The 22556-nt window shown below is 44.0% G+C and overlaps 1 protein-coding gene across 3 annotated transcripts in view; it reads left to right on the top strand.

The window, feature by feature from the left end:
- Nucleotides 1-22556, top strand: part of PHF19 (PHD finger protein 19) — a 262877-nt gene that overhangs the window by 100989 nt on the left and 139332 nt on the right. For 2 of the 3 annotated variants that reach the window (XM_078641878.1, XM_078641877.1), the window contains one exon: nucleotides 1914-2062. In XM_078641878.1, the coding sequence (XP_078498004.1) occupies nucleotides 1914-2062 (149 nt within the window). The remainder of the gene's footprint in view (nucleotides 1-1913; nucleotides 2063-22556) is intronic. The other variant, XM_078641879.1, reaches the window with a different exon arrangement.

Below are 22556 nucleotides of genomic sequence, written 5' to 3' on the forward strand. Positions count from 1 at the left end.
TTTCTGTTCTCAAATAGAAAAAAAAGTTTGTAGATATAAACGTGCAAATGGGATCTCCTGTCTCCCGGAAGTGCAATGTTCCCAAAATGATGCCTTGAAGAAGCGATCACATGTGCACATTTATATCTACAAACTCGAAAGCAGATAATTATCTCCGAATAAATACTGCCTCTTTTTTTCTATTTCACAACAATAACCGCATAAACATTCCTGGCAATCGGAGGAAAAGGTATATTTACGAAAAGAGTAACAATGCAAGGCAAATATAGTGTCTACCCCTATTGTGGCTTCAATCACATAGTGTGCATAATGCAGTTGTTTGATAAGCTTTGTGCACAAAATCGCTTCACAACAAACATGGTATATAAAACACAGAGCAGCAGCCCCTGTAGCCCCAATGACAGGATTGGAAGTGAAATGTGGGAAAGGGTACCATTATCTCATTTGTTTAATCATGCTGATGTGTCCCTCAAACTTGCAGCTCAAGAACTCTGCACAGAAAGGAACAGCTGGGCATACAATGTTATACAATGCATTATATATTGGCGCTCACTTTATAGGGCCTATACATCCTAGTTTCAGTAATCCTGTTTAACCAGGTCCTGCACATCATTTCTGTGCTACATACTGCACCTTGTGATCGTTAAGATGCCGTGGCTTCATTTATACATTAAACACACGTTTATTTAAAATTCAGATAAATGCCACATACTTTTTCTCAGGATAGTGTTTCAAATCGATGTTTAGGTTTATTAAATGCTTCCAGAGTGAACATACCAAAATACCTCCTCTGCCTTTCTCTCCTGAACTGTTCTTCCATATGTAATCAGTGCTTTAAATAAATCCACAATTTATTAAAAGATGGGCAATAAAGAAGCTGAGCATTTCACATTCAGTGAGAGCTACAGGAAATTGGTTCTTTATAAATCACTGCTTTCTAACTGTAGGGCCCCTACTATAGAAAACATACCTAAAAGCTACACTTGTGAGGCAGTAATAAGTCTAGTTAACCCCCTCAGTCTGCTAAACAGGCGTATTTATTTTGTCGCTGAGTTGGTGCTATAGAAATCTCTCTTCATTCGCATACACATAATACCATTCAACATAATTACACTCTAACACACAATGCCACTCAACTTAATTCCAATACACTCAATACCACATAATTACTATCCATATGTTTTCATTGTGCACCATGTCATATAATTCCACTACACAATTCCACCACACACAATTCCACAACTAACAAGTCCAATCCAACCCACATAATTCCACTCCACACCACATACTAATACTCTATTCCAAACCAAAACACATGGGTAAAAGACATTGCCATTTACGCCAATAGCTTCAACTACTCCAATTGTGAGACCTATTACATTGCAAATGCCTTTTTTTTGCAACCGTTAAACATACATATGCACACTTTTCTTTTTGACAGGATAACTACTTTATTTGCTCCGTAGAGCAGGGGTCCTTTATGTGTAGTCGCCCTTTTGAATGGAGGTATTGCTTAGACATTATTGTTCTGTTTCTTTACCTTTATATTGGATTGTGATACAATTTAATGGGCTAGTTAGTGGCATTTCTTATGCTTAGTTGTATTTCTTTTGCTTTTCTTAATATTGGTTAATTCTAATTGTCACTACTAGCTTTTTTATTGTTATGAAAAAAAGAAAAACATTAACACGCATAGCAATAGCATTGATAAACAAAATGTTAATAGTATAAAATACTACTGACAAATAAATAAATAATTTTTTTTAATAATGTCCATTACATATTAAAGTTCTCCCATAACTTAATGTAATCTTTGTAGCTCTAATGACTCATAAAATGCATCAAGTTAACAAGGGTATTTTTTTCTATGTTTGCCTTTCTGTGTTTCTCACTCTGTTTTTGCATTCTTTCAGAAAGGAGGTGCTTTAAAGAAAGGGGCAATCGCTAAGACGCTGCTAGCTGTCAAAATGGTGCTGCCATACTGCCCGCAAGACCTGGAATGGGATTCGCTGCACCGGACCAATCACCAGCAGTGTTACTGCTACTGCGGCGGCCCTGGCGAGTAAGACACCGCTTCAATGTTTGCATTTTGCATGACTGCTTGAACAGTACTGAAACATTGCTAGATGTATTGATATGTTTTTGGCACACTACAATTAGGCAGACAGAATGATGGCTCCAGACATGTCAAGTATAAAATAGGATATGCTGGTGCTAGAGTGTCACACAATCAAAGCATAGATATTGCACCCTGCCTTAGATGTTGTGCAAACTGCCTTAGCTGTGGTGCGAACTAGACGACAAAGGATGGATGTCATCAGTTGAGAGGAAGTGTCATTGACAACATCCTGGATTGTATTAGTACAGTAAAAATAGGCCCAGATGCTTGAAAGGAAAATCTGGTCGCAAAGGGGCAGATTATCAGAATCTGCCCCTTTGCGACCGGTATTTTTGCATTTGGGATGCATCATCCCAAATGCAAAAATCGCAATTTAAGGAATCTCTAAATTGAGATTCCTTAAATTGCGATTGCATTTAAGGAATCCCAAATTGAGATTCCTTAAATGCAATGCAACAAAGTAAAAAAATTACTTTCGCTAATAGGGGGAGCAAATTACCATGAAGTTGAACTTCATGGTAATTTGCAAAAACTTTGAAAAATGCACTTTTGTGCATTTTTCAAAGTTTCATGTTGTGCACACACATGCCCTTCGGGCATGTGTGTGTGCGCAACATATGTGCACAGATTAATTTCAGGGGTGCAACAGGGTGTCCTTTGGACACCCCTGCACCCTTGAAATTGCATCCTCAAATTGCGATTCGCTAATTGCTAATCGCAAATTGAGAATGTCTTCCCATTCATTCCTATGGGCCTCTAGGCCCATAGGAATGAATGGGGAGGTATTCCTTAATTGCGAGTCGCAATTTGCGAGTCGCAATTAAGGAATATTAAGAAATCGCAATTTTTTTAGCGATTTCTTCATGCATAACATTTTGCTATTCCCTATTAGCGAATCCTTATTTTTCGCTAATAAGGAATCGCAAAATGGATGCTTGAGGCATCTGGGGGATAGTCTCTGAGGAAGAGATGAGTGAACAAAAAGTGCCCAAGAAAAACTCCGGTTTGTAACCCCTTGTAATCTGGAGTTATACCCTCTGTGGTGTTTCTTTAAAGGTGTTTTAGACTGAAATGGGAGCAATTTCATCTCAATGCATTTCTTTTAGGAAACCTACTCGTAACATTAATGGGTACTTTTTGCCATAATGTGATTATAAGAGTGCCCAAGAGTTATGGTCTGTGTGTTTCCTCGAAAACTCCAAAATGTAAAACAATGTTTCCTTGTTTTGTGCACAGTTTGAAAAAATAAACTTCTGTGTTGGATAAATTCGAGTGACAGAATGTTCCCCTCACACAACCCCCCTAAGCCAACTCATCGCATTTGAAAAAGTGCTTTGTGAGCACTAGGAGCCTGTTTCAGGGAAAAAATCAGGCATTTACCCTAGCTGGGTTACTCCCACTTTCAGATTAAAATAGTTACATGTCTGGAATTCTGATCTCTACTAGTATTCAAAAAGTGCTCTAATATTTAAGAATTGGAGCATTAAGAATTGTTACCTGCATCTAGTTTACATGTTTAAAGTTGATGCTAAAGTGCGGATTTAAACATTTGTTTATTTTTCTTTTCTAACCGAAAGGGAAAATATTATCACATCAGGAAACCCGTAACCAATAAATAATAGGGGTGTTCTTCACCCCATTCCCGTCTCAAGTATCCTCCTGGAGTAAAGTTGCATGTGTTTCCAGCAAGAATGTTTAAGTGTTTGCCAAGTTTTACAAGTGAATCTCCCGAGAACACCCACAAGCCCACCCCTTTTACCAGAATTTTGAACACAGATATTCCATCTTACTGACAGAATTTTATTGTGCATGAATCCCACTGTGAGGGTAAATTACCACCATTTCTCATTCTGTGACCCAGAAAAAGGTTTACCCTTGCATTAGTGTTGTTTGCACATCTAAGTTCAATTTAGTTGAGTAAACAACTTTGAGAATCACCCCCGTGTTGATGCAATGGGTGTAAAGGCCATTTGCAATCCTGGAAAACCATACCTTTCTTTAAAAAAAAATATGTTCAGTATTCGAAGGAAGATTTATTAAAATGATTGTGTCTGCACTGTGAGGTTCTTGAATGTAATATCTGTCGTACAAATTTCCGTCTTGCTGCCTTTTTCCTTTAAACCAAAACTCTGTGAGCAGTGTTTTATCAAAGCCCACAGTCATGTTGATTTGTGGTGCCTAGAGGGCACTCTGTTTCCATGGCAGGTGTGTTCCTTCATTCACGGCCATTGATGAACATGCATCATTGTAGGCAAGATGGTTATGTGAAAGCATGAGTTAATAAGTATGGGAAACATTTGGAAAAGGTAAGCTGCAGAAAATGTGGACTCCAGTGTCTGCAGACATTTAAATTGAAATTGAGGGAGTTACTGTTTTGCACTTTAGAATAATAAAAGAACACATTTTGGCCAGGAGGAGCACTATCAAAGCAAATGGCTTTGGTTTGAATTTTGTGAGCTTCAAAATGCTGCAGTGAAAAAACACAAAGTATTGCTTTCTGTGTGCTGTTGAGAAGTACAATAGTCCTTCATGCACTGCAATCCAAGCCCCTCACAGGAAGTGATGTGTACACCAATCAGCATGAGGTGACGGAGGAATATTTCTCTGTAGGAATCGCTATTAGGATATTGGTTATTGCATGGATATAATTTTGCATTTCCTAAATTGCGATTCCTATGGAGTCGCTATTTAGGCAATGCAAAATTGCATTTTTCGTACATCTGGCCCAAATTGTCTGTTTAAAGAATTGGCAGCAATAGGCACTGTTGACCGGCGCACATCTCAAACCAGACCTAAAAATCAGAGATCTCGAGGCCTGTTTCTACATAGCGCTTCAATCTGGGCAGTGGAATACTGGGCTGGAATCTGGGCTCTTTAGGAAGACACATTGGATGCAGGAGTCCAATGAAGAGAGGGGGGCGTGAATTTAGTGATTACCACATAAGCCATTGTTTGTCATACAATGGTCGTTTTTCAAAAATAAGGACATGACAGGAAAGAGGGTAAAGATGTGGCAATAAAGGGAGCTAAAGAAAGGGAAGTAACGAATTTCCAACTCATTGGGATAGATTGGAAAATAAAAGGGAAGAAAATATTTAAGTAGGTGCTATAGAGAGCATCAAGTAGCTTAACAATCTTTCTTGGGTCTCCGTCCTCAAAAGGGATCATCCTATGTTATTTCACGCATTTTACTTAAATGACTCTCAACGTTCCATCTTCTGTGTGAGTACGCAAAGTAGCGCCGTTTGATCTGCAGCATAAGCCGTGCAGAGTAAACCGCGTCCTCGTTTTCAAAGAGCGTGCGGTGCCGCAAAATTTAACACCTGCTACATAAACCGTTCGCGCGCTGCCTGGTTCCAGGGGTGCTGGCCGGAGGCCCGGTGGCGAACAGATGCGCGTCTGCACACCATTTGTTCTGCTTTGCTGAAGAGGAGAGCTCTCACTGCGTGAGTCATTTATAAACGGATGACTCATTTAGAAACGGAGCACGTGCGCTGTGGTTTGGAAATGATATGAGTCAGGTCTCTCTGCAAAGCGGGACCTCCTTCTTTCGCTTTCTTTTCGCTCTGCTCACTTCTTGGGCACGCATGAGAGGCTGTCATGGTGCTCGTGACTTCTCCACACTACTTAGGGTGGCCGCATTTTGAAGACCAGAGCTGCCAGAGACCAAGACAATCCACAAACATGGAAGTTTGACTACTCTCCCTTAGACCAAGGGGGGCAGGCTGACTTAATTGGCAGTGCTCACCAACATGCAAAACACGGACAGTGAAGCCGGGTTGGATTGGGATTGAAAATCGGCCGGGGCACGCAAAAAAAAAAGAATCGGCCCACATTTGCATAATCACTCCTCAAATCACTGCTTTGGCGTAATCTTATAAAAAAAACTTTAGGAGGGAGGGGTAAAAAAAATGCACGTGTTAGTTTACAGTGGTGAAACAAGTTAGGCCACTTCTACTCAAGCCCCCTGCCACCACTCAGCATGTGCACACATTAATGGGCCGGCCAGCGAGACAAAGGGAGTGACACCTCTTGCTAAACGGAGCTAATGAGCGCCCATCTGCCTCTAGAAAGGCCACTCAGACACCTACTGGGACGACAGCTGTATTCAAACAATAGAGACCGCGCCCAAATGCCTCCCCCCAGACTGCTACAAAAAGAGGCCCACAGCAGCACTCGGACACCGGCCCCTCGGGCATTGCCCGAATGCCCGCGTTACCAATCCGACGCTGCAGTGAGGCCCTCTGGGGAATTAAATGCAAGTTTTAGACACAGCATCATGTCTGTTAATTGAATATGTCTCTGAAAGGGCTGCTACCCTGCATTGGAGCACAGCGGGAAGCATTCTTTACCACGCAACTTTTACCACGCAGTGCCTTTACAACGCAGGTTTTACAACGAAAACCATTACAACGCATTGCGCTGGGGGCGCTCTAGGATAGGGAATAGTTTTAATTTACTATCCAACACCTTCCCTACTATCCACGGGGACTGGAGTTGGAATAGTAAATTAAACTATTTACTATCCAGCACCCCCCCAAAGCAATGCGTTGTAAAGGCTTGCGTTGTAAAACTTGCGTTGTAACAGCATGCGTGGTAAAAGCATGCGTTGTAACAACGTACATCCGAGCACAGCAGCATTTGCCGTCCTCTGTGGTCATTGAACGCCCTCTCTAAAAACCAAAACTTTTGCTAAAGCTACTGAAATTCGCCAGGACAAATTTGTGAAACAAAACGAGACATTTTGGCAAATCCGTGATATGTGGTCACACTAACTAACTAGTGCCGGGCACGTGGGCTCCTAAAGGGCTTTATCATTTGCTGGCAGCAGGTGCCTCTCCCCCAAGACTGCAATCTAACCCTTGGGAATCTTGAATATGGCTGGGCCTTTTTTAGGCTCTCTTTAGGAGTTTGTCAGAATGAGGTATTTACCACATATGGTGCCATTACCTCAGCGAGAGGTATTTACTACATGTAGTAAATATCTCCTATTACGAGTATTTAAAAGGAAATGGGGCATAACACATGAATTCCCCATGTTTTGCCAATTTTTCTGGGACATTTTTTACAATGATAAATTATGACAGGTTTGACCTGCTGGAATTTAACAGGAGAAATCTGCAAGGGTGTGATAATTATGACACTACTTGTAATTCTAATTGCACAGGGACTGGAATTTAGCCCTTAACCGCCAATGAGGGCCTTAGAGTCTTTTAAAAAAAAATTTTTTTTTAAAGATACCTTTATTGGCATTTTAGCATTTTATATTATACATAATGATGACATGGTCTACACTTTACTAAAGCAGTTTCAATAAGGTTCTGACTTTGCTACAAGTTTGTGAGGCAACAACATTGAGGTCTCAACTATCTATCAAGGGAGTAATGTGACATTTCACTATGACCCAATCACCCCTTGCAGATTGTCCACACAGTCCCTCACTGTTGGAGGGGCCTCTGCAGCCTCTCCGAGCCCTGTACAGGACAACTTGGATGGTCCTTTTGCCTTGTCGCCGCACTCCTGTTGTCAATTCCATCTGCTGCCTTTTCACTCTGACCTACCGCTGGAGCGGCAGCGCTCTGAGCAGGGCCATCCATTAATTTGCAGTGCTTGGAAAGAACATTCAGTGGAACTTTTGTTGTGGCCTTAATAGATAAACCAAAAACAACTGCAACATAAACAAATTGTCTCCAGAGGGCGCTGTCTCTAGCCAGGTTTGGGGGCCAGTATAGAGGTAGTCTTCTCCGCAATCCCTGGTCACGCCAAGAAATAAATGGACATCCCTTGGGTGGGAGGGGAGGGGTGGGGTGGGGGTGGGGGGAGTGGGGTGTGGCAGAGGGTATGGAACTCATCCTGGGTCTTATGGTGGGCCATCTATGTCTGGAATAGTGGGTTCCAAAATAAAAGAATGGGTGGAATCCAACCCCCAGGGACAGGTTCACATCTCAGAGTACCCAACTCTAAATCGCCACTAGCCTGTGTCTATCATACACTGTAGGGGCGGTCTCCCTGCCTTCCTCTGTATACTCCTCTCCCTCATCTGCAGGCCCCTCGGATTCATCCGCTAGGTTCTCCCAGTTCCCAAGCACTTCTAACCACAACCCCGCAATGGGGCACCTGCGTTTGCCTCACGTATCTTCCCTAATGAGGGAGCTTTCCTTTGCTCTGGCCCGGGTCTTGACATCTCTTTCCCATGTTGCTAACTTAGGGCCCATATCGGACTTCCCTACTAGGGCATACCGCCTTTTGATTAGAGCCAATGCTTAGTCTAAAAACTTGGTGCCTACTTTCTTCACTTTAGTTCTAGGACATAGCCCTAACAAACATGTGTCTAATGCACAGGCAAGTGTGCAGTCTAGTGCACTGTGCAGCATTGTGCAGCATGCATACCACTCCCTCACAAATTGCCTCGGTCGGGGACAACTCCAAGTCATATGTTCAAACTCCACATCCAGAACTACACACCTAGGACATGGCCGTAACTCCCCACCATAGATGATCTTTAGCCTGTGGGGTGTTTGGTAGGTCAAATGTAAATAATTGAATTGGGTACATTTCAGCCTCATATTCCTTGATTGCCATTAAGCTACACCAGAACCCTACCCCATTCCTGGTCATATAGATTGCGTCCCAACAAAGCTCCTCATCTGGTTCGCAATGCTGTAAGTGGCCTTCTTAGCATTTCCGACAATGCTCTGTAGGACCATAAAGTGCCGCGCAGTACCCATGGTCAGTAGGAGCTGAAGTACCATATACGTTTAAGGTTCGTCTCGCCCACTGGACCACTAATATCTCTGAATGATCGTGTCAGTGCGTCATTAGTCAAGAACTGACCCGGGGGTAGGTCATATTATGTTATTAAGTTAACTCTAACAGAGGGATCAAAGTTCCCAATTGGAAGCAGTCACCCACTGTAATCAATCCTGCATCTGTTCATGTCACCATCTGCAAGGCTGTATAAATGGTAAGTGGGTCTCCATGGGGAGTCTACCAATAGTAACGCTGGGGCATACAGTGGGGTCCCCACCGTTCTCTGCAAGCATCTTTTCCAACACTTTAGCGCCACTGCCAACAGCACTCCTGGCTGCAGAATCTTGACCTTCTGGGTCAAGAGTTTCGCCAGCAGGGCTCCCTGCTGGGCAGATCGTCCCACCTGGCCCAGCTTCTCCTGGTTTGAACCGTCTATACACTGGGTCCCCCACTGTAACTGAGATGCCAAATAGTAGAGTTCAAAATCGGGGACCACCAGGCCACCCTTGTCCGGGGGACGAGGGTGGCCTAAGCATTTCCAATTACACTTTGTGCTGGTCATAATCCCATACCAACTCCCTAAGCAGGGAGACTATTTGTTTAAACCAAGAACCGGGAATTTCGACTGGGAGATTAGTGAAGAAATACAACAGTCATGGCAACATGACCATTTTAGACAGTGATATTTATTTGTAGTTTCTATCTCGCCGTAGCGAACACCGGTTGTCCGTGTCGCCTGAGTCTTGTAACTGCAGAAAGTACGTGGAATTTAAGCCACGCCTGTCCTACGCTTGACTTATCCAAGTGGACTCACTGCATGTATATAAAGGAAGATTGCTTGTCCTGGGGCCAGATAGTGATATCTGCTCCTTCCCCACACCCCCGTGTGGGTGGGTGTGTTTGTGGGCTGCCAACACCTGTCCGAGAATTTACGAGGACCGACAAGTATAGAGTACCCATTGTCCTGATGAAGCCTACATCATCTGGCTGAAACGCGACCGCGACTGCGTCGACACCTTTTGCTTCAATTGGAGTCCCTTGTTACTACGAAATAAGTTGTTTGATTTTTTTCTGATTGGCACCTATACAAATATAGATTGGGTTGATTCTGTAACCCCTAGGTGCCTTACTCTTGGGACTAGTGAAACAGTGAGACCAGAGGGTCTCTGGCCTCATCCCTGAGCTGGCACACCCATGTTTGTCTTATGCCAATAAGACTTCCAAACAGCAAGTTTGTTTTAGATATCTTTATATATTGTACTTCATATATTTTTACTGGAAGGTTCCAAGTTCAGATAACCCATATTGTTCCTCTTTTGCGTTTCAAACATTGTTTTTCTTATAATTTCAACTCAGGCAGTGTCTTTACAAAGAATCCAATGCATTTCGGGCATTTCAACACATGCCCTTCGTCAGGGAATAGACACTAAGGAACAATAAGATGGTCTGCTATTAGTTGGTTACTAATCAAAAGTAAAATGGATAAATACACCAGTGCAACAAGTAATGTATTACTGCTTATAACAAAAATATCATCCTATACTACTATTTGTTGTTTCTCATGCAATGGCTTATACAGATTATGCTTAAAAAAAAACAAAAAAAAAAAAAAAAACGATACATTTCACAAAACTGTGTTCCTGTACTCCTGTTTTTACCCAGTCCAATTCTTCACTTAACATACAGTGGCTCAAACAAAATACTGATCGTGATGAGGTGCTTATCAAAGTAGCGGTTAACCGCAAACAAAGGGTGACCAATAAAGTTACATCTCACTTACATGCCTGGCTTCAGGGTTGTGTCAGTTCTAAGGAGAGATTAGTAAAAAGATGCAGTCAGAACGCGCTGTTGGGCTTACAAGTACATCGTTATGGCTCAAGGTTTAAAGTTGCGCTGCTAACTAACCTGCATTTTTGTGAGGATCGAGTGGCGTTTCATATGGTGCGCTTCAAAAGAGACGCTGATGCAAAGGTTCAGCCCGCGTTTGGGGATGTTTAAAAAAAGTTTCCGATCACGTGACCCGTGATTACCATTGAAAAAAGACTACTCTCCTCCGTGACAACTTCGGGGAAGACTGTGATAGTGAGATTTGGTATACATAATTAAGTCGCTACATTCACACGCAACTGTGTAAAGTAAACATGGAATTTATAATAGTGTAATTTACTCTGCGTGTGTAAACGCCGTGGTTGAGAAAAAGTTACTATAATGAATTAGTGTGAATGTTCCGAAGTCTGGGCTCGAACCGGGTAGCTGTGGGATAGAAGGTTCTGTGTCTAATGGTAGAGCTATGTGAGGAGTGAAACAAAAAGCTAAAAATACGAAAGATAAAGGGGAAATGTAGTGTCATTAAAGATGGTATCAAAGCACAGTTGCCATTATTTCAGGTACATGGAGCAAAAGTTCATAAGTAGCAAGACAGTTCAATTCTTTCATTGAGTCCCCATGGTTTCTGGGTCGATAACTTATGGATCCAAAAGTTCTCTCTTTTTAAGAGATTTTTATTGTTGTCAATGCCTTCGAGTCTTTGTATAGTTTCCAGGATGATGAATTTAATTTGTGACACGTTATGATTCTCTTCCACATAGTGTGAAGATAATGCTGACTTCTGGTTTTTCAATCGGATGTTTGATTTATGTTCTGTGAGACGCACTTTGATGCGTCGCTCTGTTTTGCCAACATATATTTTGCCACACGGACATTTGATTCCATAGATTAGGTTGCTGGTATCACAGGTAGCGTTAACTCTTAATTTTATCGCATTGCCTTTCCTCGGATGATGGATAGTGTTGCCTTTTATTATGCTGTTACAGTTTCCGCAATTGAAGCAGGGTTTCGTGCCAGAGTAGGTTGCTGGTTTCCTGGGTTTTTGTTGCAGGATTTCCCCCAAATTTTTTTCTCTGCTGTATGCGAAAAGTGGTGGTTGCTTGAAGGTTTGTCTGAAATCGGGTTCAATGGTTAGGATGGACCAGTGTTTTAAGATAGCTTGTTTGTATTTCTTACTGGCAGTTGAATACTTCGAAACTACCACTGTTCGTGTCTGTTCTGGTTTGATTCTGGGAGTTAAGAGGTCTTGTCTATCCAATTGTGCAACCCTCGCTTGAGTTTCCTCAATTAGTTTTTGCGGATAGCCTCTGTTCGTGAATTTCCTGGATGTTTCTTCCAAACTACTTTTAAGAGTTGTTGCGTTTGAGGTGATTCTTTTCACTCTGGCCATCTGTGAGAATGGCAGGTTTCGGATCAAATTCGGTTCGTGGAAGCTAGAATGTAAGAGCATATTATTTCTGTCTGTCGGTTTTACGTATAGCTCTGTAGTGTAGCCCTGTGGGGTTAATGATATTTTCACGTCCAAGAAGTTAACTGAGGTATTTGATATGTTCCACGTTAGTTGGATTCTTGGATCAATTTCATTGAACCTCTTCAGTTCAGTACGTAATAGCTCTTCTGTGTCATTCCAAATAATGAAATAGTCATCGATGTATCGAATGATCAATCGCAGATGGTCAGTCCAAGTTGTTTTCATCAGAATGTGTTGTTGTTCATACCATTGCATGAATAGGTTCGCGTATACAGGGGCGGCCGGATTGCCCATTGCCATCCCCGTGAGTTGTTGGTACCACTCATCCTTGGTTTTGAAGTAACTGTGGTGTAAGATGAAAACCATCAGTTCCATTAGGAATACTTGTAAGTCATGATCCAAGTCAGTTTTTACGAGGGCTACTTCCATGGCATCAATCCCCATGTTATGGGGTATACTCGTGTAGAGGCTACATACATCAGCAGTGCATAGGATCACCTTTTCTGCTGGATTGAATGGTTGTTGTTGCATTTTCAATAAAAATTGTGATGTGTCCTTGATATAAGTGTGCATGGCTTGTACTGATGGTTGCAAGTATTTGTCTATAAGCTGACCTATGGGTTCGTGTAGACTGCCTCTTGGGACTACCATTTTGTTGTGCTCTCATTATAAATTAAGTGGAGGCACCGATTAGGATATATATATATTTTTTGTATATATATTTTTTGTTTTGTTTGGGGTACATAGAAACGTGATATTGTAAATGTGATGTATATATGTATATGTGATATTTTGTAGATAGACTGTTGGTTGTTGTGCTCCCCTTGATGTCCGCTCATATGTGTGTTGATGAATTCATATATGTTATTCTTTCATGTTTAATTTCTGTTTCACAAGAGAATTAATTGTTTCTTGTTTGAAAATTAAATTTGGATCAATCCCTTCGGTACCCTTTGTTGCTACTTTTTCATCTTAGGATGTCTCCTGCTCAGGTATGGGAGGGTTAAATGGGCAGAACCCCTGACCATTTTTTTGCTAGTCATTTTAGACAGTGAAACGCGGTCCATGATGGGTAATTTCAGAAATAGCCAAAAGGGTACACAAGACTGAAGGGACCGGAGAGCACCACCTAAGACCCCACCCGCAAATCCTCCAATGAGTGGAACACTTGTATCCCCAAATAACTTGAATATCTTCGCGGATCAACTCCGGCCTAGCGGCGTATGCCCAGGTCTAGCGGCATATGCCTAGGTCTCAGGGTGCCAGCCATAATATGTAAAAGACGGGTCTTAGCCCTGTTGACTCAGAGGCCCGAATACACTGTAAATTCCTCCAGTAAGCTCATTACCCACATTGCCCCTGTCAAGCCATTAGCCAAATAGAGTAGCAGGTCATCTGTATATAATGAAATAATATGTTCCCTACCCTCCACTTTAACTTCATAGCTTGCGCCCTCATGGCGAAAAAGCTCAGCCAGTGGCTCAAGGGCGCAAGCAAACAAGAGTGGCGACAGCGGGCATCCCTGTCTAGTGCCTCTATAAACATTATACAGTGCAGAAATATTGTGTGTAGATTTAACCTGCACAGTGGGGGATAAATACAATAGACGGATCCATTTCCCCCATTTTTCTCCCAGCTTCTTCCAAAGCATTACTTAAAAAAAATAGTCCCACCTAACCAAGTCGAAAGCCTTCTCCAGGTCGATCAACATGATAGTACCATGAGGTTAAGCCAACACATCTGGGTGCTACAAGATGTGGCATAGTCTTCGCAGGTTAAGGGAAGTACTCCGTTCCAGAATGAATCCGTTTTGATTACTATGGATCAATGCCTGTATATGAGGCAGGAGCCTGAGTTCCAAAATCTTACTGAGGATTTTGAAGTCGTTATTTAACATGGATAAGGGACATAGCGCAGTAATGGGGGTGTTCAGTTCTCTGGACCTGGGAGAGGTATTACTATAGCGTGCATGTGGGACTCTGGTAGTGACCCCCTGCGTATTGACTCTGTATTAAGCCTCAAGCAGAGGGGCCTGTGTTCCAGCGAATTGTGCTGGGAGACCATCGGACCATGGGGTGTTCCCATAGGACATGTCTTTAATTGCAGCTCTAATATCGTGAACTGACACCAGGCCTCCCAGATCTTCTCAGGCTTCAGGGTCCAATTCCAGCAGGGGGACATGGTCCAGGAAAGCAGACAAGTTCTCCGGAGCCCCTGGTTCCGGACACCCATAAGGGATTCATAATATTTCCGGAATGCCATGTTGATCGCTCTCGGCATATACAGTGGTGTGGCATCGCTCAAACGGATCTGGGTGATAGGTACACTCCCTGAATTCAGGTCGGACGAGCCATGCCAGGAGTCTGCCAGGCCTGCCCTCCTTATCGTGCACCGTTGCTACGTAATCTTTATAATCATGACTGTCTCTTCGCTCGAGTGTTTCATAATAAAGTTCCCTGGCCTCCCGGAGTCAAGTCCATAAATTCTCATCAGTCCCCACTGCATTGTCTAATTCATGCAACCTAACATCCAGACGGTGGAGCTCATTATTTATTTATTTATTTATTCAAAGTTTTATATAGCGCGAACAAGATCCTTACAGATATCAGAGCGCTTCACAGAGACAGGGGTAGGGGCAGCAGGAATGAACAGAGATAATGGGAGCAGTATAATAGTCACTAACATAGTAGGATAATAATAACGTACAGAAAACATATCAATATACAATCAGGTAAACAAGTAATATAAGACGGCACAAGTCATTGATCCCACTACAGAAGGGTTCAGGTAAACCTTGGATGTGTGGATGGCTTATACCAATTTCTTAGGATAGAGAGAACACTGGGTGGGGGCATCGGGAGGGTGATTCAATAAACAGAAGTGTATCATATATTGGTCGGTAGTAAGAGAGTAGCGTAGTAGTGTCACCATCAAGTAGGAGTATAGTGCCAAAGGACAAGGTGATCAGTGATACAAAGCGATGCAGAGTCTCTGATCCAGCACCTATAAAGTTCAGGAGATCTTGGCCAGAAGGATGGTTTTCACCTCTTTCTTGAAGAGTGCAGTGGAGGAGATAAGCCTGGTTTCAGGAGGGAGCGCATTCCAGATCCTGGGTGCCATTCCTGAGAAGGAGCGCTTGTATGTTTTCTCTTTCCGGAATCTACGAGCTTTCAGGAGTAGATTTTTTGTACTTCTATTGGATCTCGAACCTCCTGATATAGACAACTTTTGAGCGAGGTAGTTGGGTGCATTGTGGTGCACGGCCGCGTGTCATAACTGCAATTTTTAGCTGTATTCTGGCTTCAAAAGGCAGCCATTTTAGAGACTTTAAGTCTGGGGATATAGTGCGAATGTTTTCTTGAGCCAGTAATGAGTCTCGCGGCAGCGTTCAAGGAGGCTCTTAGGGGTGCTGTTGTGGATAGCGGGAGTCCGCTGAGGGCCACAATTCCGTAGTCTATTCGAGGGATGACTAAAGCTTGTACAGCAGTTTGGAAGTCTTCGGCAGGGAGGAAGGGTTTAATTTTCCTCAGTGTGTTGATTTGGAAATTAGCTCCTTTTGTGGCTTTGCTAACGTGCTGCTGCATGTTGAGCTTGGCGTCGAGTGTGATGCCTAGGGATTTCGCCGAATCCACGATGGTAGGTTGGACATATTGAGCCAGGTTTGGGTGGTGGAAATTTTCGCCGGGGGTGAGATGAGTAGGAACTCAGTTTTCAGAGCATTTAGTTTGAGGTGATTATCGGCCAGCCAAGATTGAGTGTTAATAAGTGTGGAATTCAGATGTTTGATATCTTCCGGGGATTGTAGCTTTAGGTAAAGTTGCGTGTCGTCGGCGTACATATGGAATTGAACATTGGATGCTTGGAGCAAGGTGGCGAGCGGTTCCATGACGAGGTTGAACAGTGTGGGGGAGAGGGAGGATCCTTGTGGAACACCTAGATCTGCAGGCACAGGTGTAGATAGCACATTGTCGATCTTGAACTTCTGAGACCGGTTATGAAGGAAGGACGAAAACCATTTGAGAACAGTTCCCGATAGACCCATTCTAGTGCTTAGCAGCTCCAGCAAGTTCTCATGTTTGACCGTGTCAAATGCTGAAGAGAGGTCAAGAAGGATGAGGAGGCAAGACTCATTGCGATCAAGGATTTGGAGGGGGTCATCAATTATGTGTGTCATAGCTGTTTCCGTGCTATGTTTCGCTCGGAAGCCTGATTGATGAGGGTTGAGGAGGTCAAATTGGTCAATGTGTTTTGTTAGTTGGAGGTGGACACATTTCTCCAGCAGTTTGGCCAGGGTGGGGATATTGGTGATGGGACGGTAATTGTTTAGGTCAGACGGATCTGCTGTAGGTTTCTTGAGTATAGGTGTGACTTGCCCCACCTTGAGGGAGTCTGAAATGAGACCTTGTTGAAGGGAGCTGTTGATGATTTTGGTCCAAAGAGGGAGGAGCAAGGGGATGGAGTCTTTTACAGCATTAGCAGGTAGGGGGTCTATGAGGTGATTAGAGGGCTTCAAGGTGCAGAGCAGTTTGTGTATTGCTTCTTCCGAGTAGGTATAGAAGTACAGCCATGATGCCTTGTTTTTAGGTGGAGTGTTAGACATTCTGGTGTGGTTGGGGAATCGGCTTACATCCATGATGAGGTCATTTCTTATGTTGTCAGTCTTTAGCTTAAAGAAGGCAGAGAAGGCTTCACAGTGTGGGGTGTCGCTTGATGTGCTGCTTGATTGTAACGGGTTGTGTCTTTGTTTGAGTCTTGATTAGTTCGAACAGCTTTCTTGGCCTGTTTTTTGCTTGGTCCAACTGGCGGCTAAAGAAGTCCGACTTTGTGCGCTTTATTTTCCTGAAGTAGGCATTTCTCTTGTTCTTAAGCCTTTTAAGATGCAGTGATGAAGGGTCAGATCTCCAGGTGCGCTCTGCCATTCGCATAGTACGCCTGTCGTCATTGAGTCTATCGTCATACCAGGGGTTAGAAATTTTGGTGGAGACTCTCTTCAGTTGCAATGGGGCGACTTCATTGACTATTGTATTCATAGAGTCAAGGTAGTGGTCGGTCAGTGATTGAACATCCGAGGCACCTGAAGGGGGAAGGAGGAGATTGCCGATGTGGGGAGGCAGGGTAGAGGGGTTAAGATTCTTCATGTCCCTTTTCCAGGTTTTGGATTTGGTTGGTTGAGCCGGGTTAGGTTTAACTTTTTCGTTGATAAAGAAGGTGATAATGTGGTGATCTGACCAGTCACAGGGTTGGATCGCCTCCAGTTGGGTAGAGTTCTCTTTGGCGATGATGAGATCGAGTATCGAGCCTTTGTCGTGTGTTGGTCTATCGCATATTTGGGTGAGGTCAAGCGCATTAAGGAAAGTTTTGAGACTATTCACCACTGTGTCTTTCTGATCGTTCCAGTGGAGATTGAAGTCACCCAGGTAGACTTGGGTGGTCTGCCGACCGGCATTGGATGTGATCATGTCCATGAGTTGGGTGAATATGAGGTTGTCACCAGGCGGGTGATAGATGAGATGTAAAGCACAAACTTGTTTGCCCTCGCTGGTGATGTCGAGGCAGAGGAGTTCACAGGAGGTAGGGGAGGGGGAGGTGGCTTTAGTAACGGAGAGGTTGCTCCTAAAAATGCATGCAATTTCCCCGCCTGTCTTTCCAGGCCTGTCCAGTCTAATGATGTGATAGTTGGGGGGGACTAGTATGTCCATAATTGGGGTAGAGGCTTCAGTAAGCCACGTTTCAGTCAGAATGGCTAGGTCCAGATCCATTGCTGAGAGGAGATCAGCGATGTCGGAGGAGTGTCTCTGGGCCGATCTGCAATTGAGTAGGATGCATTTGAGTTTGGGAGTGAGAAGGGTGGTCGAGCCTTCTAGTGTGAGGGGGACTTTTCTGAGGTTGTTAGGGACGGAACCTCTGTTGTTAAGGGTTGGGAGCCTCAGAGGATTTGTAAGAATTGTGGGTATGGGGATGTGTGTGTTGGATATGTGTTTTACCGGACCTGGGCCATAAGAGCGTAGGAGAGAGCATAGGTCGCGGTCCGACAGTGGGTTGAGGACACGACGGGGGCGGTGGGAGTTATTGCGAACGGGGATAGTCGGCCAGCGCAGGGGTCGTTGGAGGCGAGGGTATGTAGGGAGGGTGCGTCGTTTGTAGGGTAGTGGGATGGTGGGAGGTAGACTGGGCTGTGAGAAGAGACGGTCTTTGATTGCGTGGAGATCTTTTTTGACTTGTAGGAGATCCTCTTTGACTTGTTGGAGGGTGGATAAAGTCCGGTCAAGAGGTGGATTGGAGATGGGGTTGGTGGTGAGAGCCATTGGTGAATGGTTGAGTAGTGAGCTGGAAAGCGGGCAGGGTATCGAGGGGGGGGATATGCTAGCGTTGTTGGAAGGTTCTGCGGTGATAATGAGTGGGATGGCATTCAAATTGTGGGCGGGTTTGTGGACGAGGGGTGTGGGTGAAGTAGGGGGAGGGTGGGAGGCATAGGTAGTGACGTCAGTGGGAGACGGTGCCGGTGAGTTGAAGAGTGAGTGAAGGCTGAAGGCAGTGGGGGAGACAGGAAGGTAGTGGGGGCTGAGAATAGGAGGGGGGAGAGAGGGGGATGCTAAGGTAGGGGAGGCGGTATGTTCTGTAGGACTGGTTGGGAGGGTGAGAGTGTCGTGGGTGAGAGTGGGGAGGGAGCTGGGGAGGGAGAGGGATCTACCGTGGGGGGGATAAACTCCGAACGGTGGTGTGTTCAGATGGTGGCGTGTTGTGGGTAGGAGTTGTTATGTCAGGGGGGAGAGGGATGGGGGAGGTACGAGTGGGGGTCAAAGGTGTAGTGTTAGAGGGGCGGCTAGTATATGAGGTGGAGAGATTTGTGACTGCGCTTGGGGAGTGTGGGGCGTTAACAGCAGGTGGGCGATTGACTAGGGTGCTGGGGGTAGAGGTGAGGTGCATGTGGATCCGACGCTGAGCTATGTTAGAAGTGTTGTGGGTGGGGGCTGCGACGTCAGGGGTGATAGTGCTGGTGGAGTTCTGGGTGGGGGTCCGCAGCTTGGAAAGGTGCTCTTTGAACTTGGGGAACAGGTTGTCTAGTAGTTCCAGGTTCTTGTCCGTGGATTGAATTAGGACAATCCCGTTATTGTAGATAGTAATGGTAGTCCTGCCAGGGAAGAGTTGGGAAGGTGTGATAGAGAGAGTTAGGCCATGAGTTGTTTTCCTGGTGGTGGAGACGGTGAGTAGGGTTAGGAACGCTTTTCTCCATTTGGGCTCTGCGTGAGGTGTGGAAGATGATATCAGTGTTCAGGGCTCCATTGCCCGGTGAGAAGTAGGTGTCGGCAAAGGGTGTTTCAGGGTGCGACCTCAAGAAGTTATGTTTAAAGCGTTTAGCGGCTTTTTTGGTGAGAGTGGAAGGGTAGTTGATTCTAAAAGTGTGCTTACCGATGAGCTCCATGTTAGGATGGCTGTAATGTTGGGTATAAGAGAAAGGACGACAATAAAAACTGTCAGCCGTTGGTTACAGGGCAAAGGAGTGACACTAGTGAGTGGCCAAAAGTAGCCAAAAATATAAGAGGTAAAAGTTGGTGCAATCCAGGAACAAACAGTGCATAGGTGCAGCTTACATAATGTATACTATATGCGAGGTAGCAATCAGCTTACACCATGTACAAAATATGAGAGGTAGAACCGGTTAGGTGTAGTCAAATTTACACATCATAATGTAAGAGGTAGCAGCGGTGTAATCTAGGTGTAGAAAGTGGCTGGGTGCAGCTTACATGACTAAACGAAGTAAATGAGGTAGTAATAATCAGTGCAACATAGTGGTAGAGTGAGATGGAAGTAGCTTACATCAAAGAACCAAATAAATGAGGTAGCGAACAGTGAATGATAGGGATAAAGGTGAGATAGGTGCAGCGTACAACATATACAGTATACAAATAGGGCTAAACTACTAATGAATTACTGGATCCAATATAGGTGCAAACAAATTACTGCAATAACAAGTATGACACTAGTGGGCAGCCGGTAGAATATGAGGTAGCAATCAGTGCACTGTCGGTGAGTAAAAGTGAAAATGGGTGTAGGTTACATAAGGTGTAGAATACCAATAGTAATATAATACTGCAGTAAAAGGCAGACACTTAAGCACATCAAGAACACCAGGTTACATAAAGTGTAAAATACAATAGTAATATAATACTGCAGTAAAAGGCAGACACTTAAGCACACAAAGATTTAAATACAGAGCTATGTAGAGTCTGTGGTACCGATAGTAAATAATAGTCAGAAAGACTAGTCCATGATGGCCGCCAAAGAGAGAAAGAGTAGTTTAAAAATGGCCGCCAAGTAGGGAGGATGGAGTCATTAGTCCTCTTTTAGTTGTTGCTGTTTTCATAGCAGGGCAGAGCAGTTTCAGATTCTATAACGGCTGGCTCAGGGTCCTGCATGCCATGGGGAGTCTTATCTCAGATTTGTTATCTAAAATGGAGCTGCTGAGGGGCCTCGTGTGTTCAGGCGGTACAGGCGGGGATTGAGTGCTCAGTTTATGGCCCCGGCCATTTTGAACAAAAGAGGTTTTTACAAAATGAATGAATAAGAAAAACGAGGGTGGCAAAATAAGTAACTAATCCAGCAAAAACGATTGGGGCACAGTAAATACCTTAATCAGCCTTCACTTCAGCATGCGATCTGCAAACCCAGCCTCAGGGGCAAATACGACCTTTTTTGCCAGCGTTTGCATATCACGGTTGCAGTGGCGCCCAGATCGACAGGCTCACCTCCGAGCCGAAGGGGGCCGCCTCTGCTCCCGTGTATTACATCTGTGCAGAGATTATTATTGAGTTCCTTCCGTTGCCCCACCAATTGTGTCCCCGCACCACCGCATTAAACTCCTCCCACTCAACTAACTCAGAGGAGTCAGAGCCCTGGTTATGTGCGAAATAGTTAGCAACAGTGTTGCTAATGTTTCCCAAAAGCATGTGTCTTTGAGTGAGGGGCTTAAATCGCCACATGGGTATCTCCGGGCGGTCTCAACTGGTCTAAACTTCCAAAGCAGGGCTGCTTTAGCGTTGGTGTCGCCTGGTGTGACAGTGTTTGTAAGTGTCCCCCCCACATCCATGGTGGAGGTTGCCACCACCTCCACCATAGATTCCCTTATCACCACCGTTTTAACAGTGCTCCTCAAGTCTTCATAACCAGTCTCTTTCAGATGCATTTAATTAGTTATATAGCTCCACTCATACCAGTGTAGGGTGTCTAAGCACTTTGCATCACACACACGTGTGTAAATCAGCTTATAAGAAATGTTACATAAGCCAGTGGACTACAAGGTTTAGGAGTGACATGTCTTCCATCGTGGTAGGCAGTATAGTTTAAAAGTGCTTGGTCAAGAGAAGCACAAACTCAGAAATGAAAATGGAACACCATAGTTGGATACAAATCGCTCCCTTCACTTCGCTCTAAAAACTCCTGCACTCCTGTGACCTCCTGTAGCGACACTCAACAAGTGCTTTTCTGAGTAGGAATAAGGTGCAGGTGGCCAATACTTTTCTTAAGTTGCTGCCACCCACTTCTGCTGGCTCTGCCCACGTTCACCGATGGCATAAATGCTGTTGCATGGACACCACCTAAAACGGGATTGCAGCACACGAGTGAAGCGAGTGAGGCTGCCTCCCTCAGGAGGGTCAATTTGCCCCAAAAATGTTGAAAAACATTAATAAAATCAGGCATTTTACAGCCACATTTTTCACTTAAAGTTTCTAAATTGCCAAATCGTTTTTTACCAGCCCTTCACCACAATGTTGCTAGCCACAACAGACATGACCATCTTTTCCCGTATTATGTCAGATATTTAGAGTCATTGAAAAGAACCAGAAAAATAGAATTTTATGCTGAGGAACAGGCCTTGACACTGAGTTTTCTAAGCATACATTTGTACGGATATTCTAGCGTAATCTTGTAATTTTAACATCAGTCTGCACTTATGTTGACTCCGCAATATCAAATACCAACATATTGTCAAGGTAAGATGTGGAGTCAAGAGTAGTAAGTTTGTAGTCCTCTAGATTTTCATAACTTATCAGTGGTTTTAGTCATCAGGATGGAGTCTATATATGTGAATCTTTGTTGACTTTTGAATTTATTAAACAGTTGTGATGCCTCCCTGAGTTATTTAAAGGGCCTTCAAGAGAAAATGTATCTGTTTTTAGGCTGCCAATGTACAGATTAAGTAAAATAAATACAGGTGTGCGAAGGCAACAATCTACTAAAACTTGCAGTTTGAATTAGACACATATGGAGTTTGTCACATTGTCTTGAGTGGAGAGGGCCCTCAGGTCCCACACCTTCAGACATTACACCCTGGTAAAAACAACAATTGATGGACCGATTGCAGAACAATGTTATACATTCACCCCAGTA

The sequence above is a fragment of the Lissotriton helveticus genome, chromosome 5_1 (assembly GCF_964261635.1).
Source record: "Lissotriton helveticus chromosome 5_1, aLisHel1.1, whole genome shotgun sequence".
In the NCBI taxonomy this organism is placed as follows: Eukaryota; Metazoa; Chordata; class Amphibia; order Caudata; family Salamandridae; genus Lissotriton; species Lissotriton helveticus.